At 48.3% G+C, this 18,196-nt stretch overlaps 1 protein-coding gene across 1 annotated transcript in view; it reads right to left on the reverse strand.

The window, feature by feature from the left end:
* Window positions 1-18,196, reverse strand: part of LOC149344130 (neprilysin-2-like) — a 195,513-nt gene that overhangs the window by 80,442 nt on the left and 96,875 nt on the right. The window contains exons 14-17 of the mRNA XM_089547153.1: window positions 10,328-10,495; window positions 8,761-8,820; window positions 7,878-8,068; window positions 5,632-5,799 (exon numbers count right to left, since the gene is read on the reverse strand). Coding sequence (XP_089403279.1) covers window positions 5,632-5,799; window positions 7,878-8,068; window positions 8,761-8,820; window positions 10,328-10,495 — 587 coding nt within the window. The remainder of the gene's footprint in view (window positions 1-5,631; window positions 5,800-7,877; window positions 8,069-8,760; window positions 8,821-10,327; window positions 10,496-18,196) is intronic.

Below are 18,196 nucleotides of genomic sequence, written 5' to 3' on the forward strand. Positions count from 1 at the left end.
ATTTACGAATAGACAAGAACAGCTGCGAGCGGCACCGAGAACACAGTCCGAACTTCGTTGTCGTCTTCTACCCTTCGCACTCGTGCCATCGCTCTTCGTCGTCGTCATGAGTGTGTCGAAGGTAGCCGGGGCGTTACAGAGGCCGAACGGCATGACTTTAAACTGGTATAAGCCATCAGGCGTCACGAAGGCGGTCTTCTCGCGGTCCTTTCATCAACGGCAATTTGCCAGTACCCCGATCGAAGATCAATTGAAGAGAAATATTTGGCGCCGTGGAGGCAATCTAAGGCATCATCGATCCTTGGGAGTGGATATACGTCTTTTTTTGTGATGCGGTTGAGGTGCCGATAATCAACGCAGAAGCGCCAGCTGCCATCCTTCTTTTTCACCAGGACGACTGGTGAAGCCCAAGGACTTGACGAGGGCTCGATGATGTCTTTTGCGAGCATCTTGTCCACCTCTTGATTTATGACGGTGCGTTCGGCGCTGGACACTCGGTACGGACGTCTGCGGAGAGGAGCGGAATCACCGGTGTTTATGTGATTCGTCACCACAGAGGTCCGAGCCAAAACACGGCTATCAAAGTCGAAGATGTCGCGGAAAGATGATAAGAGGCACCTAAGATCGCGAGCTTGCATCGGCGGTAGGTCAGAAGCGATCATGTCGGCGTAGTCGTCCGCTGGGTTCGCTGTTGATGGGGCCGCAGGCAACCGGCATTGCTGAGTGGAAGGTAAGCAGCTGTCCACCACTGATATCACACATTCGGCAGCAGGGCACAGCGTGGCGAGTGAGATGCCTTGCGGGAGCGGTTGGATGGATGAACCGAAGTTCAGGACCGGAAGGCACACTCGGTTGGCCGACATTGTAAATACAATGTGTGGAAGCGCAATGCTGCGCGTCAGGGCGACGTCAAGTTCCGGAGTGACTACGTAGTGACCATCAGGTACAGGGGGAACAGATGAGGAAGAAATGTAAGTTGCGGCTTGAGGCGGTAGACGGACAAAGTCGACAGCACAAAGACGGTGTATAACTGGGGACGGCGACTCAGCAGAAAGAGGAAGGTCAAGCTGAACAACATTAGTGGCGCAGTCAATGAGGGCTGAATGCTCAGACAGGAAGTCGAGGCCAAGAATGACTTCATGAGGGCACTGGTCCAGAACAGAGAACAGAACGGATGTATGGCGGCCGGATATGGTCACACGGGCTGTGCATAGTCAAACAACATGAGCAGTTCCGCCGTCGGCAACGCGGAGAACGGCTTTGGGTGCAGGGGTCAGTACTTTTCGGAGGCGGCGTCGTAGGGCTGAACTCATGACGGATACGTGCGCGCCTGTATCGATCAGAGCTCTCACAGGCACTCCATCGACATGAATAGCGAGCAAATTATGGTGTGCGCGAAGGGCTAATCGAGGATTTTGGGACTGGGGCTGTACTGCAGCATCACCTCCAGACACTGCAGCGTCTAGTTTTCCGCTTGCGAGCGTCCGTAGGGGCCAGGAGAGGAGCGACGGCGTTGGGGCGAACGAGACTGGCGACGCAGGGGGGACGGGGAGCGGCTGGAGCGGGGAATCTGGCCGTCGACTGTAGCACTGTGCTGGGTTGGAGGGGGCGTGTAGTGGCTGGGCTGTTCGTCGTCGCGGGGGGAGCTGAGAGGACGGTATGTGCTGCGACGGGACCAATAATTTCGACAGTGGCGGGAGCTGTGGCCAATATGGTGGCAATGGAAACAAAGGGGCCTGTCGTCGGTTGTCCGCCAGTCGTTAGGGTTTCGGCGACGTGGAGTGAAGTACGAAGGTCGTCCAGGAGCAATCGCAGTGATTTCGTGTGGTGGTGAAGACCGTACAGGGCTGACGGGCTGGAAACCAAGGTTGGCAAGCTCTTGGCGGACGACAGCTTGTACCAGAGAGATGGTAGGTAAGCGGGTGTCGCCATCATGTAGATGCTGGGGGGCAGGGGACATAGCTTCGAGCTCGCGTCGGATGATGCGGGTCACATTTTCTGGGGGCGCTGGAGTTGCCCGGTGTCGCAGGTCTTCACATGAAGAAGTCGCAGCCGTGTTGGGAAGGCGTGTGTACGGCTGGCTAATACGCCTGCTTTTGGCTTCCTCGAAGCGTCGACATTCCTTAATAATTCCGTCGACTGTAGTGCAGCTCTTGTATACGAGCAAGTTGAAGGCGTCGTCGGCGATTCCCTTCAACACGTGGCCGACTTTGTCAGACTCGGGCATGTTGGCGTCAACTTTGTGACAGAGGGCCAGCACATCTTGAATGTACGACACATAGGACTCCGTAGATGTTTGAGCTCGGGAGGCGAGGTCCTTCTTAGCGGCAAGCGTTCGGCCGAGCGGCCGTCCAAACAATTCGCGGAGTTTCTCTTTGCACACGTCCCAGCTGGTCAGATGGTCTTCGTGTGTCTCATACCAGACCCGGGCGGTGTCTTTTAGATAGAATATTACATTTGCGAGCATAAGGGTCGGATCCCAGCGGTTGTAGGTACTCACTCGCTCGTACATGTTGATCCAGTCGTCGACGTCAGTGTTGTCGGTACCAGAAAATGTCCCAGGGTCACGAGGGGGAGAAAGAACAAGTGATGTCATGGCCGGGGCTGAGGTTTGCTGGGCGGCGTCGTGGGTCATGATGAGTGAAGGCAACTGGCGGCCGCTGCGGAGCTCCGTCGTCGGTAGACGTAGGGGAAATCCGCACCTCCACCAAATATGTTGCGGAAAAGAATATATTTACAGATATTTACAAATAGACAAGAACAGCTGCGAGCGGCACCGAGAACACAGTCCGAACTTCGTTGTCGTCTTCTACCCTTCGCACTCGTGCCATCGCTCTTCGTCGTCGTCGTCTATCCGCATCAATATTATGGGATAACGTTAAATTTGCCAACCTTCCACTTTTCAGAAAATATTGTTTTCTGAAACCGTAAGCAGATTTTCTACTCTTGCTGACTGCAGTATTCACACTATTATTGATTACATGACTTGCGAGGACATTTCTGCACGCTTATTAGGGCATATATGGTATTGCTTTTTTAAGCACAGAAAAATAGCACATTAGCTCTCTGTCCTGTCAAGTTCGCTTTTTCCTGCGCTGTTTTTGTCACTCAAAAGACTAATTCCTGATTATATGATACTGTCTAAAATATCCGGACAATGAGATAAGCCTTCCAAAAAACGAATAAAACAGCTCCAAGAATTCCTGCAAAATATGGTAAACACACTTTAAAGTGTGATGTATCAGTCACTCCTAGTGTATTTAGTTTTGGAACTGAATATAAATGCTCCGTAAATTCTTTGAGAATTAAAAATTTAGGTGTTTGATTGTGACTTGCCCTCATCTAACTTGATAATTTTTAACATTTTGTGCTTTTTTGGCGTTTTCATTATTCTCTATTATCATTTTACCTTTTTCTTTATTATCATTCTAATGGTCTGGGTAATGTGAGCCGAAATTCTGCCGTACTTTAAGGGCGTTTTCAGTCAAACACTGCGCGGTGCATTGCCCTCTCTAAAGTTTCGACGCACCGAAACGTTCACTTGTCCCTTACGTTCGCGGTTTAGTTCAGCCTTGCCTGGCTAACGATTCGACTGCGATCCCCTCGTATTTCCAGAATTTAAGAAGGCGACAAATTCTAAGCACCAATAGTCTCTAGTCGCTTCATACTCAATGATGTAGAAACTGTTTTAGCAGCACAAGAATAGAAAATTTTGCGATAGAGGTCACTGCGCCAGTGGTAAAATATGTGCCATTTGATTTCGCTTCGTTTGTTTTCATGGGTTTAGCGTCCCAAAGCGAGTTACGCTATGAAGTATGCCTTAGTGGAGGACTCCAGGCAATCTCGACCCTCTGCGGTTCTTTAAGGTGCTATGACATAACATAGTACACGGGTCTCTAGCATTTCGCCTACATCGAAATCCGACAACGCGGCCAGGAACGAACCCGCGTCTTTCCGTTGAGCAGCCGAGCGCCAACAGCATAGAAACCACCGTAGTGGCTCTATTTTATTTGGTGCTGAAAGCGCATACACTATTCTAGCGAGAGCGAAATATCTAGGCAGTCGTGTTTTTAATGTGACAATTAATCCCCCGCTGCTGCCAGGTCTAAGCACTTCAACACACGCATCACAGACGGCTTCCCTAAGCATCATCACTAGAGGCCGGATTTCTAGGCACTAAAAATCACGTTTTAGGCGCCATAAATAGGCGGCTAAAATTGCATTTTAGGCACATAACGGAGAAAAATGGGCACTATAAACTTTATCAAAAGTGCACACAGTTCCGAACTTCAGCGCGCAATATCTGCCGTAAAATAAAACAAAAACACAGTAGGAATGATTTGGGACCTTAAGAAAGGTGCAAAAATTAGAAGCCGTTTTTTTAAGGCTGTCGCGCAACTTTTCGTACAATACACATGCTTCAGCCGAGCAAAAGGGACGGTTACCAACCCTTTTAAAACACTTTGGTATACCTCGAAACAAACAATTCGCTTGTGTACAAAATTAGAAACAATGAACACCTTAACAGGAGGACATGTATTTAGAAATTGATAGAAACACTGTCAATTCAAAGCATCTGACAAATGAGTTCAGTCTTCGCTCAAACAGGAATTGAACTTATTTATTGCGCGATGCTTCAACATTAATAAATATGATGTCATTTGTGTAAACAGTGTTTCATAGTTTGTGGCTTCACGTGTCTGGAGCCACGCGACTATCAAATGGTGCTTGCCATTAGAAGGGTCTGGAAGCCATAAATACGAGATGCTAGAAAATTTTACACACAGTGCTGCTTGATGCGCCGAAAAGAATCATAGTTCTGCACGGGAAAAGGATCCATGGTAAAATAAACATATCCATCTAGAAATCACTGTTAAAGCGATGGAAGTAGTAGCAGACAAGAACCATCTGGGGCACAAATAACGAAAATACGGCATGTTACCCAGGTGGAAACTAATCAGTTAAACTGTTTCTAGCAAGTTTTTGGTACATTTACAGTTGGTTTCAATTGGAGCCAACTGGAATTATTTGGGCGAACCTACACTTCCTTCATATACTTTCCGAAATGTGGCGCCATCTGGTCAACTACCACTTTAACAGCCAAAGCCATCAACAAGCTGTGACGACAAAATGGCAGAAAATAGGAAAAAGGTTGCTTCGATATTTTCGGCTGACGTGGTTGGTATTGTGTGCACAGCCGACGTAGGTGCAGTCTTCACCGCAGCCAACTGACGAGGTCATCCAATGTTGCCACGTGTGTGTTCTACTCAAACCCGAAATGGATTCGAAAGCAAACAGAATCTCAAAGCAAAACCACAGCGTATTTCAGGCCCCTTTTCTGTAAAATAGGGCATTTTTAGGCACCGACCTCGGAACTAGGCATTTATAGGCACTGACACCTAAAATAGGCATTTATAGGCACTATAAAAGGACTATTAAACATATTGTCAACACCTAATTCGGGCTCATATGTAGAAATGATGCGCCTACGAAGCGTTGAAAAAATAGGCATTTGCTTAAAATCCTGTCTCTAATCATCATCTTTACAAGATTGATGATGCTTAACTCCTCTGTATACAAAGAAATGCACTCCCTCCAAAAAATGCCCATTTTAAAATTGAAGCTTCATACCTGCGCGAGGGCAGTGGCGAATTTCGCCAGGTTGATGCAGAGCTGGCTGTTCTCCCCCGTCACAAGTCCAACAGCCTTCTCAAACTTGCAGGTTAGTTCCTGCAGGGCTTCAGTACTGGCGGGTACCGATGCATCTACGGTGCTCAGGATTGTGTCTGCTTCACCAATCTATCAAGCAAGAAAAAAAAGCATTGCGTGTACAATGAGAGGTTCACTAAAGAAGAACCACCGTTAATAACGCTACTGAATCACCTAACAACCGTTTCGCAGCAAGAATGGAAGAAACTGAACGGAGACGCGGAAATGATAAGCAATAGCATTAACGAAAGAAAATGAGCATGTCTTACCAACTAAAAAAAATGGCGACGATTATGTTACTTCCTATTGCGCAGTTTGAGCGCAGCTCATCTGATGTTTCAGCTTTTCGATAGGCTGAGGCAAAGAATTCGAGAAATACATGTATGCACAATTACAGACTACTTGTTATTTTACACACATAACCCTTCTTCAAGAAACACTCCACTAACAGTTCTTGATTGTCATGAAAGAAGCTTTGTGGACGGAGAAATAGATGGATATATGATCGACTTGCTGCACCGATGCCTGGTTCTCAAAGATGAGGTCTGCACAAATATTTCGCGAGGTTGTCGCAGCTGTACAAGCCGTTACGAGTGAGAGTAACGCAATGTTCTCCCACATAAGTGGTAAGAAATTCCCGCTTGTCTTTATATCTACATTAAAGGCCCCATCCACCATGCCACCTTGGCAAGTGGCAGCATTTCTGGGACAAGGTTGTCAATGCCAAAGCATACAGCGCACATCTATCACTACCGCCACATAGCTTAGATCAAGATTGAGGTGTCCACTGTTCCAAGACAGCCGTTATGCGCCTTCCCTCTGGTTCAGGTGTCCACTGGGATATTTGAGACGTTACTGCACATTTACATAAGTGGTAAGAAGTTCCAGCTTGTCTTTATATCTACATTAAAGGCCCCATCCACCCTGCCACCTTGGCAGGTGGCAGCATTTCTGGGACAAGGTTGTCAATGCCAAAGCATACAGCGCACATCTTTCACTACCGCCACATAGCTTAGAGCAAGATTGAGGTGTCCACTGTTCCAAGACAGCCGTTATGCGCATTCCCTCTGGTTCAGGTGTCCACTGGGATATTTGAGACGTTACTGCACATTTACTTTTCTCAAAAGCAATTTACAAATTTTACCGTCCGCTTTCCAAGCCCCAGCTCTACTGGTTTCGCAGCTGTGTGAGACAGATACTGCGCATTTCCTTTCCTCAAAAAAATTCCGCAGACACTTTGGAAATTCTAAAGTGCGCTTGGCGAAATCCTTGTGGTGAACCTACTGCCGCTTCCCCGAATCGCTTGGCGCGGAATCACTGTGCCGCTTCGGAGCCACACGTCTCAATTACTCGACTGCAATGAGACGTCTGGCTAAGGAGCGGGGGTTTAGTGCCACCGCGGAAGCGCGCACGCTCGTTCTACAGCTACTGTGTGACGTCACGGTTGGTGTGCAAAGCTGCGCCCCACACTGGCGCGCCGGTTGGTAAGGAGAGAAGCAGGGAGCTTGGAAAGGGGAGGCTAAAAGCGCAACCTCCTCCCCTCCGTAGCAACCGGCGCCCCAGTGGGGGGCGCCGGTTGCTAAAGATGGAAGGAGGTTGCGGATTTACCCTCTCCTTTCCAAGTTCTTTTTCCATCAGTGCTGGTTACAACGGACAACGGCGACGCCGCGAAACGCCGAAACGGGCTCCTAAGAGCTGCGCTTCAAAAAGGTGCGGCGCGAGCGGATTGCGCCTGAACCTCCTGTCTCCTTCTCCCTCTCTCTATCAGTAGCCCGCTGTGCTCTAAGCGGTGCGGGCCGGGCGCTATTATTTTTCTTTCCTTTTTATACGCCCACACTAATTTTTTGTCTCCTTCTCCCCGGTCACATCCGGCTCCGCGGACCCGAAATCACTCGCCTTTCCTGGAAGTCTTCACTCTGTTTCAGGAAAGTTATCGCGAGGCACAAGGAATGCGCTGGTCACGGGCTTGTCACGTGAACGCGCCCCGTGCGGTACTATGCACGCCTACCATGCACCATGCACGCCTACCTACAAACTATGCCAGCAAAGCAAAATTATACTGTGTTATTTTGCGTGCGCAATACGCGCGACAATAAATTTGGCAGCATTACAACTTTATGCCCTGTTTCTGAAGCCGCATGAATAAGGAGCAGAATCCGCGAACTCACCGCAAGCATTTTTTCTTTTTCGCTGTTGGGAACCATGGCAAGCTCTATGGAAAGCAGCGGAGCTGTGTTGAGCTTGTAAAGCAAATTTCCTGCTGCCTTCAGCACGTCCTCGATCGTGGCCTTATCCTTGTTTTCCAAGCTTATGCCGAAAGAAGCCAGTGTTTCATTCAACTTGTCCTCATCTTCAGTGCCTGTGCAGAAAAAGTTGAGCAATGACGAAACTTATTGCGTATAGGTTGAGGGTTATTCCTTAATAACCACAATGATCAAAAAAGTCCGAAATAATCTTCATCGCCCCCAGAACGCCTCCCGACTGGTGCTCCACAAATGGCAGCTTTCGAAGCACTAACTCATTGCAGCAACTACACAAAATCCTGGCTTCAATACCCAGCTGCATATCCGTGAACTTCTGAAAGTAAAAAAAAATTGTGCACCGGCAAGTGACACGTTTTTTATTAAACTTCCCACAACTGCTTTCGGCAGAGCTGGATTTTCCACCGCGCAGGATCTTAGTGTAAGGAAGATGGCTGAGCAACATCTGTTACCTTTACTTCAAAACATACGAAGGACGAACGCTAGACTAAGCTCTCGAGCTGCATTGTGAGGCGTGTGACATTGTATGTACTTGCGGGGACAAACGTGGTATACTCCACGCGGCGGGAGCCGGAGCTACGGAAAACTGCGGCATGATGGAAAATACATCATGCAGCAAGGTGTACTGTGATGCACAGAGTGTCATAAGCAAGATTTGTTTAATAGCTACCCAAATAGCTCTGACACCTTGTTTGCGACCCACTTCAAGGATCAATGGCTGTACTTTTCAGCAGTTAATACTTTGTGAATGATATTGTAACAGTGCTGCGCAGAAGAAAGCCGTGCGTACCATTCTCGTTGCAGGCGTTCCAGAGATTGTACAGGGGCATCTCTTGGGTAGGAGACTTCTCTGCACAAACGAACAGGGCGCGAGTGAACAATTTTAACATGAGAACTACCCGTTTTGCCACAGGCCTCGACTGTAGGGCGACACTATATAGGCCCTTCTCTAGTTTTCATTATTCTACGCGTAGGAGATTTCCAAATGCCCACATGAAGGACTCCTCCGAAAAAATTCAGCAGGGGCTTCGATGCAGCTTCAAGACTACTTTTCGCATCTGCCTGCATCAAATAAAACGCAAACGGAAGAATACAAGAAAAGGAAATATGATTAGCTACTACTGTCGATGAGTGGTCACCGGAAATGGGAGATCAATAAATCTGCAAGTTTTAAATCTCCTTCAACTCATTTTTCTGTTTTATTTCAAAAAAGCGTTTCATTTGGCGCCACTAGATATATAAAAGAAACGGTAGTTTAAACATCTATTGTTTTTGCTACTAAAAATAAGGTGCATCATGACTACGCGTATTTCGTATATGCGTCACTGAATGCATATGGAAATTTTAAACTATAGGCGCTAACTTCCCGAAGCGTCATATCGGCTATGATGGACACGGCAGAGGAGATCTCTGGGTTAATTTAGACCAGCTGAGGTTTTTTAACGTCCGCTGATATCGCAAAGCACACAGGCGTCTTCTGTGTCTCCCCGGCATCGAGAAAATATCCACCTGCACCCAGGACCTCCGGCTGAGTAGCCGAGGGCGCCTACTGACCTACCACGGCGAGTTTAATGCAAAAGGCATTCATTTTGAGCTTTGTATTTCAAAAACGATATTAACGCTTCGTCTTGGACAGCATGATAATATAGTACTGAGCACGATGTCCAGTTAACTATATGGACTTTCTGTCATATGCCCGTAAAGCCAAAATTAAAAAACTGCATCATACACTTGAGCTCCGCCTTTCAGATATGACGTGATACCGCAAATGGATTCATTTTTATATATGCGCAATTGATAATTCACAACGTGACAATCATATATCCCTGGGAGTCCTCGTGCCAGTCCTAAAGCCATGGTGATGCCTGTAAGCGGTATGCCACCGCCATGGGCTGGCAGATGCTTACACAGGTAGGACTTGTGATACCCAGGTCAAGGTCACGTTACATGCTCTGCCCAATGCACACCTGCGTTCCTTCTATGGGAATTATTCGGGGATTTTTCGCTCATGCCCAATGAGGGCCACCCCGGTTTTTCTACGGCACAGGACACTGAACGCTATCGGGCTCAAACACTGATACGACACGATTTCCATGCAATTCCTTGAATATCAGACACCTGAAATTTTCAAAAAAAAAAAATTAAAACTGAAGTTTCACTCTATCCTTTCCTCGGTTTCAGTTACTGTTGGTGTTCATTTGCACGTCATAAATATTTCCAGCTACGCCAATTTACTGATGGATATTTCACAATTTGCTAATGGATATTTCAAAGTGCTTTTAGCAGGCGTTTCATTTTCGTTCATGATTCCCGTTTTCAGTAATGAGCAGTTCATGGTAAAAAGCTACGAACATTACCGTCCAACATCATTCGAGCCATGTCCTCCATGCTTCCAGACAAAGCATCGTCGGCGCTGTCGTACGGCTGGGAGTCGTTCGACATGGCTTGCCAATCGGTGCAGACAAATTTGTAGAAGTTGTCGCACGGGTCTCGGTTAGACTCGAAGATCCGGGAAAGCTCCGAAGCTATGTGGAAACGCAAATTTAGTCAATGAACACCTTCGTAATTAAGTTCCAAAAACCCGCAGAGCTTTGAAGTGACTTCAAAAAAGAAGCATTCATTATTTTATGCAATGTATGCAGAGCAATTCGTACAGTACCATGCCATTATGTGGACTTTTGCTCGGTATAATACGATTTCTTATTTCGCGCGAAGCGAAAACTGTCAGAGTCAACGTTACGTGTATGAAAAACACTTCACAGACTGAGGGAACACGAAGAAGCAAACCTGTAATCACTGCTAGCGCAAGTTGCTCACTGATAAGGGAACCGCAAATCACCAAACATGGCGCTCGATATAGCGAAGGTAATGAGAGTATATGTCGCATTCATGATATCTAGTGGTGCATTCAATTATAAAGCAGCAGTGCTCTCCTTAGGAAGAGCCTGACATTCAATGACAGGCAAATGTAGGTGCTCTTTTGCTGACAGTACTGGCGCTTGCTCGAGTACGCAAGCACCACTGGAGGGTCAGGAAGGAAAATAAAGAAAAGCTATTGAGGAGTCACGCACTTTGGCAGTTCCACGAAGCAACGAAGAGGGCAGTTTGCGGGGTAAACTTGTGCTAGTCACTCCCACTAAGCAGCCCGTTTCTGTAGGAGCAGAGGGTTATATTTGTAAAGGCGGTTGTGATTTCACGTTCGCGGCTGTCAGAAACAACTTCGAACATGTCAGACGCCCGTGTCGCAAACATCGGCGCACATTTCGAAAGCCGGCCGGCGCGAAAGGAAGAAATCTTGCCCGCGCGCGCTATAGAAGGTTTCAGATATCCTTGGAGAAAATTTAACTGATTGCCGACGGAGAGCGCGCAACCTTGAGCGTGTTGTGCGATGCCCATCCACATGTCTCGCTCCCGGCGCGGCCGGGTCGAAAGACGCAACTGGAACCTTCTAGAGAACTCTCTTCTCGCCTGACCAATGGCGACGTGTGTCTCGGCTGGAGAGTGAACGAGACTTTGTACGTACGAACCTCTCTTGGAGCTATGTTACAAACATACGTGGTGCGCCTATGTGGGAAGGGCGTTTAGCGTACTCGGCCAACCCGTGCCTTAGTTTAAGCTTCAAAGAAGCGTTTCCGCATGACTGCCCGCTCGACATCACTCGCCCAGCCACGGACCTGCGAGGGAGCGAGTGCCAGTACTCGGGACGGCTCCGTACTCAGGCGGCCTCAGATTTTCGGACTATCGCAGTGCTCGGTGAACAAACTGTGTTCGTTTTGTGTACCTCTATTGTGTATTATGGCACTTCAGATGCAAGATCCTTATCGTATTAGAGCCTCCTTCTAGCGTTACTTTGCATCTGTTGCGTTGTTTTGTAGATGACTTTGAGTGTGTGTGTGTGCTTACTAGTGAATGAAAATTCCTCTGTACTGTCTTTGCTTTAAAGAGTTTGTTTTGCTTCTGAACCTTCGACTCCGATCCATTCCCTGGCTTGCGACCGGCGAAAGCTGGTTTCTCGCGGAGTTTGCCACGCCCAGTCGAGGCCACCTCCTCTGAGAGCAGAACCGCTGTCCCCACACGCTCTACGGGTGTCTGGGAGCGCGCGCAACAAGTGCGCATTGTAATCGCTCGTTATTTCAAAAGTGCGCCAAACCCCAAGCAATTTCAGTTGAACGAGTAGTTGCTCATCTATATCCGTATAAAATGAAGATGGCTCTCTAAAACAAACCGGATGGAGCAAAATGCTGAATAATCTTTGCTACGCCTCTAGTACCCTGAAGCTGGTATACGTGTTAGCAGTGCCATGTATCCAAATTTGTGAACGCGTTCTTTGCCGGCGGTCGCATCTGAAGCCGGCCGCTGTCGCCGCGAAAGGCCGTGGTAGCAATGAAAACCTCTTGTGATGTCGAATGAATTGGCTTAGCTGCTCTAAACATGCGCATCACTGCTTCTACTGAGTTTGCTACGTTCGCTGGGAACATACCGGCATCCTCTTCGGCCTTCCTCTCTTTCATAGCGCTGCAGCTGCGCAAGAGTTCTGAGCCCAGAGTACGCCTGTTCCTGCTGCTTATCTATCGGCGCCATTAAAAATGCAGCCTTGCTCGTCCGCACATATTCTTTATGTTGGTCAGTGCCGATATTGCACGTATTCGCTGCCAGATCTACCACATACTGGGATTTTGTCGCGTAGAGAGATCGATTAAACGCGCTTCATGTGTGCGCCGTCCACAGTGATTGTTTTTCGCAAACGAGGGAATAATGGGGCATTGCTTTGTAGTGTACTCACGTATCCACCAAGCCAGCTACCTTGTCCCTGCCGAAGACACCCCAGAGAGTTGTTCTCAGCCGGCTCAAAACTGCACCTTAATGTCGGATCGTCGTACTGCATTTTAGTGGGGGATTCGTCCTACAGGCGCGTGACGGGGCTACCGCTGAAGATCAAATTAGAGCTTGTGCAGCTGCTAAGCCTCTTCAAGCGGGGAATCTACAACATTCATAATCTATCCTTGACCTGTAGTTCGGTCGTTGTGATAAGATATTTCTTTTCCGTAGATTAAGAACAATTATTCGCGTCGCAGCTGCCCGTTTCGCCGAAAAGCAACGAAGCAAACAAGGTTCCTTTAGTATCTCCTACGGGGCTGGGAGATCTTCGCACGGCTGCTGAGCGGATGTCGTTTGGCGAGGCAGAATGCCAGTAGACACCTAAAAGAGCGAGATAGAAAGCTCGGAACGTATTCCACTCGGTCCATCTTCTGTGGTCCTTGCTCTGGCACGAGACGCAGTGCGCAGACCGATCGAGAAAGCGCGTAGGCCCTACCCTTTGGATATAGCTCATCCAATTGTAATTTTGGTTAATTAAGTTTATTATCCCTAATAGTACTAGAACCCACGCAGCGTAAAATATTGCTGACACGTTGCTTTAATAGTTACAAATTACAGTCCATAACGTTGTCTACATGTTGCCAAGGTTACTATTTTTGAACGTCATGTAATGTAACACACTAACGTTACTACAACTTTTGGACAACTTTCATATGACATATCCTGATGTTGTATTGACAATAAATGCACTAAATAAGATTGCGTTTACTTCGTCTCAGCAGCTTTACAAAATACGGACATCCTACGTAGAAAAAGTAATGACGCTCTGTATATTCTGCAAAGCTGAAGCGAAAATACACTTCTAAAGCAGGTCATTAGCGCATAAACAGTGTATTAAGGAATGTAATTAACGTCGCAAGCATTTCCAGCGTTACGAAGTAAAACGACCCGTCATGCAAAAAACACTGTGCCACACAAACATTGTTAACCAGAAAACGCCATCGTACTGCGCACGCAACACTTCAGAGAGTCTTTCAGCGAACTTGTATATCCCCCACATGAGGCCCTTGATTTAGAGCCAGTGACACTCGCCAGTCGAGCGAAGTTATTTAGGGCTGAAGTGAGCGTGATCATGGTTCTAATATATTGTTGCGGGAGATAATATATTTACAGATATTTACAAATAGCAAAGAACAGCTGCGAGCGGCACCGAGAACACAGTCCGAACTTCGTTGTCGTCTTCTACTCTCCCCACTCGTGCCATCGCTCTTTATCGTCGTCGTCTACCCGCTTCAGGACCCCCGGCTGCTGAAACGCCTTCTCGGCGTTAGGGCGGCGACGTATGAGCGTCGTGATAAGGTTTAAGGCGACAGACGTGGACGATGTCGGTGATGGCGCCAGAGGACGATGGTGAGGTTTCAAGGGGAGCAATTTCATAGTTCACGTCGGTAACACGGCGCACGACACGGTAAGGGCCACGGTAGTGCGAAAGGAGCTTCTCGGAGAGACCGACGCTGCGAGAGGGCGTCCAGAGAAGGACGAGTGATCCTGGGGTATATTCGACGACCTGGTGACGGCGGTCGTAGGCTGACATCTGGGAAACTTGAGAGGCTTGGAGCCTACTACGTGCTATTTGGCGCGCCAGCGTGGCCCGGGAGATGGCGTCCCGAGCGTAAGCAGTAGTGGGGACTGAAGAAGGCGGCATGAGTGTGTCCAAAGGCAAGGTGGGATGCCTACCAAACAAAAGGTAGAAAGGAGAATAGCCTGTTCTGTCATGAAGGGAAGAGTTATATGCAAATGTAACATAAGGCAAGTCTGCGTCCCAATCTCGGTGGTCTGGCAATACGTACACGGATAACATGTCGGTGAGCGTCCGGTTGAACCTTTTCGTAAGCCTATTGGTTTGTGGGTGGTATGCTGTCGCGAGCTGGTGGTGCGTGTCACACGAACGAAGAATGTCGTGAACTACTCTTAATAGAAAATAACGACCGCGGTCAGTGAGCAGTTGACGAGGGGCGCCATGGTGAAGGATGACGTCTTGCAGAAGAAAATCGGCGACATCGGTAGCGCAGCTGGACGGCAAAGCACGCGTGATGGCGTACCGAGTCGTATAATCAGTTGCGACAGCGATCCACTTGTTGCCGGAGAAGGACGTCGGAAAAGGGCCAAGAAGGTCGAGGCCAACACGGTGAAAAGGTTCCGGAGGTATGTCGATGGGTTGCAGAAGACCGGCAGGCAAAGTGGAGGGCCTTTTCCGACGTTGACACAGGTCGCAAGAGGCCACGTAACGCCTGACGGAACGATAGAGACCAGGCCAAAAGAAGCGCACCTGAGCGTACGTGCGGGACACGTCAAGGTTACCAGCTGTCGGCCGATCGTGCAGTTCTTCAAGGACAGAAGAGCGTAGACGTTGGGGTATCACGAGCAGGAGCGGAGGGCCATCGGAGCGTAGGTTTTGGCGATACAAAATGCCGTTCTGGAGCACATAAAAGTTCAGAGAAGGAGATCGGTTTGCAGAACGGATGCCATCAAAGATAGGTCATAAAGATGAGTCGTGGCGCTGTTCGTTGGCAATATCGGCAAGATCAGAGATAGCTAAGAGGCAGGGCAGCGTCTCAGCGTCCTCTAGGTCAGGCGGTTCCACAGGGTATCGGGATAAACAGTCAGCGTCCTGATGATGGCTGCATGACTTGTACACGACGGAGTATGAGTATTCTTGGAGGCGCAAAGCCCAGCGACCAAGGCGACCGGTGGGATCTTTTAGTGAAGACAGCCAACAGAGAGCGTGGTGATCAGTGACAACAGCGAATGAACGGCTGCTTACCTTCCGCTCAGCAATGCCTGTTGCCTACGGCCCCATCAACAGAGAACCCACCAAACAACTACGCCGAGATGATCGCTTCTGACCTACCGCCGATGCAAGCTCGCGATCATAGGTGCCTCTTATCATCTTTCCGCGACATCTTCGACTTTGATAGCCGTGTTTTGGCTCGGACCTCTGTGGTGACGCATCACATAAACACCGGTGATTCCGCTCCTCTCCGCAGACGTCCGTACCGAGTGTCCAGCGCTGAACGCACCGTCATAAATCAAGAGGTGGACAAGATGCTCGCAAAAGACATCATCGAGCCCTCGTCAAGTCCTTGGGCTTCACCAGTCGTCCTGGTGAAAAAGAAGGACGGCAGCTGGCGCTTCTGCGTTGATTATCGGCACCTCAACCGGATCACAAAAAAAGACGTATATCCACTCCCAAGGATCGATGATGCATTAGATTGCCTCCACGGCGCCAAATATTTCTTTTCAATTGATCTTCGATCGCGGTACTGGCAAATTGCCGTTGATGAAAAGGACCGCGAGAAGACCGCCTTCGTGATGCGTGATGGCTTATACCAGTTTAAAGTCATGCCGTTCGGCCTCTGTAACGCCCCGGCTAGTTTCGAACGAATGATGGATTCCCTTCTTCGCGGCTTTAAATGGTCCACTTGCCTGTGTTACCTAGACGATGTTGTGGTCTTCTCGCCTACTTTTACCCCGCACCTCCACCAAATATGTTGCGGGAAAGAATATATTTACAGATATTTACAAATAGCAAAGAAGCGCTGCGAGCGGCACCGAGAACACAGTCCGAACTTCGTTGTCGTCTTCTACTCTCCCCACTCGTGCCATCGCTCTTTGTCGTCGTCGTCGACCCGCTTCAATATTTTAATTTAAAAAGCCATATTCGTTCGCGCTGCAGTCTTTGTCCTAACATTCTGCAGATGCAGTTGGTAAAAACGCATATCCTAATTCCCCTACAAGGTGCCTTTCCGCGCCTTATTCATATGTTGCTTTACTGTCTCAAGTTACATTACATTCAATGGGTTCACGAAAAGCAGGAGCATTCAATAAGTTAAATTAGCATGCATTATTACCTTCGTCAGTTTTATGTCTGAAGCTTCGGCTTACAAGTATTTAAAACTGAACTAAGAAATCTTGTCGAGATTTTCATACTCAACATTGGTGTTTGTTGCTCATCAAGGTTAACGTGATGTAACAGTGAAACCTCGCAACTTAAGTGAGGAAGCGTTACAGTGATCTCACATTTTGTAGCTCAACGCGGCACGGCAGTTGTTGCTGCAGACAACGACGAGGCAGGTTTCTGCGTTACTTGAATAGAAGTACCACCGACGGTTTACACAGTAAAGTAGGCAAGGTATGTCTTTTTTATGCATTTTGCTCTTTGATACTTCAAGCTCTTCTCATGCCTTTCAGCAGCGTTTCACTCCGCTTTCACTGCTCTAAACTAGTCAAATTTTCATGTGCACATACCACTCCGCATCTTGTTTTTGCTTTTCTGCACAGCCCATGATTGTAATCTTTCCAGTGCGCCCACGTGGACATTGATCCTGCAGACTTCAGTGCCATCACTGATAAATATATCTGCGCGCAATAATGGCCCACGCCTTATATATATCGATGCATGGGGCATTTCAGATATGATTCAGTCGTGAGGTGCGATTTAGTTCGAGAAACTTCAAAATGGGAGCAGGGCCAACAGCAGTTCGAGATCAGCCAGTCCAGCCAGGAGCGTGCACCAGGCGATGGGCATACGAAGATGATGATGATGATGTCCTCAGGCTTAATGGCACATACCCACGGCGGGGAATTGGCAAGGGTGCCTTGCGGCTCGCGCGTACGCCCGTCGTCTTTTTCACACAATGAATAAACTGTACGGTGCTAACCGTCACCACTTACGTTACCTGCATGGACCGACATTGCTTGTGCCGCAAAGACGAGGAAGTTGGCCTGGTATCTGCGGGCTCACTAAGCGTAACGCTAGGCTTAGAGTTCCATACCCGCATGGTATTTATGAGCGCCTTATTGAATATATCTCTGCAAACAGTTAAGGTGCGGGGAAGAATAGTCTTGCTTATGGATATCTGAAGCAGTGCACGACTCCGGAGTTCCGGTTGGTCGACCGGACATGCACTGCAGCTATGGCTGCCGGAGCCCTAAACTAAGGGACCCACCCGCTGGACCCAACTTCGAATACTCTCGACAGCCAGTGAAGTTTTTCATTTACCGCCTCCTGGCTATTCAAGGACGTACTCCGCACCAACATTGCCGACATATTTCACAAATACGACAGTAGTACTGGCGTCAAACGGCCTGCGCAGGTGCTGTAGCTGACGAACGAAGTCGCGTGCCGACAAGGCTACAAAAGCGAGCTTCATTAAATCGGCAAAATTTAAATAAATATTGTAAATGTCAGCATATTGATAAGCGACATCGCCTTTCATAAAACAAATATTGAAGAGTTTCACAATGCTTACCTGGTAATACTGAATTCTAGGAATATGTCCGCCAACAAGTTAGCAGGTTACTGCGCAGGGCTGCTCATTATATAATGCGTTCTTCCGCATACCTGA

Source organism: Amblyomma mixtum, chromosome 5 (assembly GCF_055824585.1).
Source record: "Amblyomma mixtum isolate Tamu chromosome 5, ASM5582458v1, whole genome shotgun sequence".
NCBI classification, from domain to species: domain Eukaryota; kingdom Metazoa; phylum Arthropoda; class Arachnida; order Ixodida; family Ixodidae; genus Amblyomma; species Amblyomma mixtum.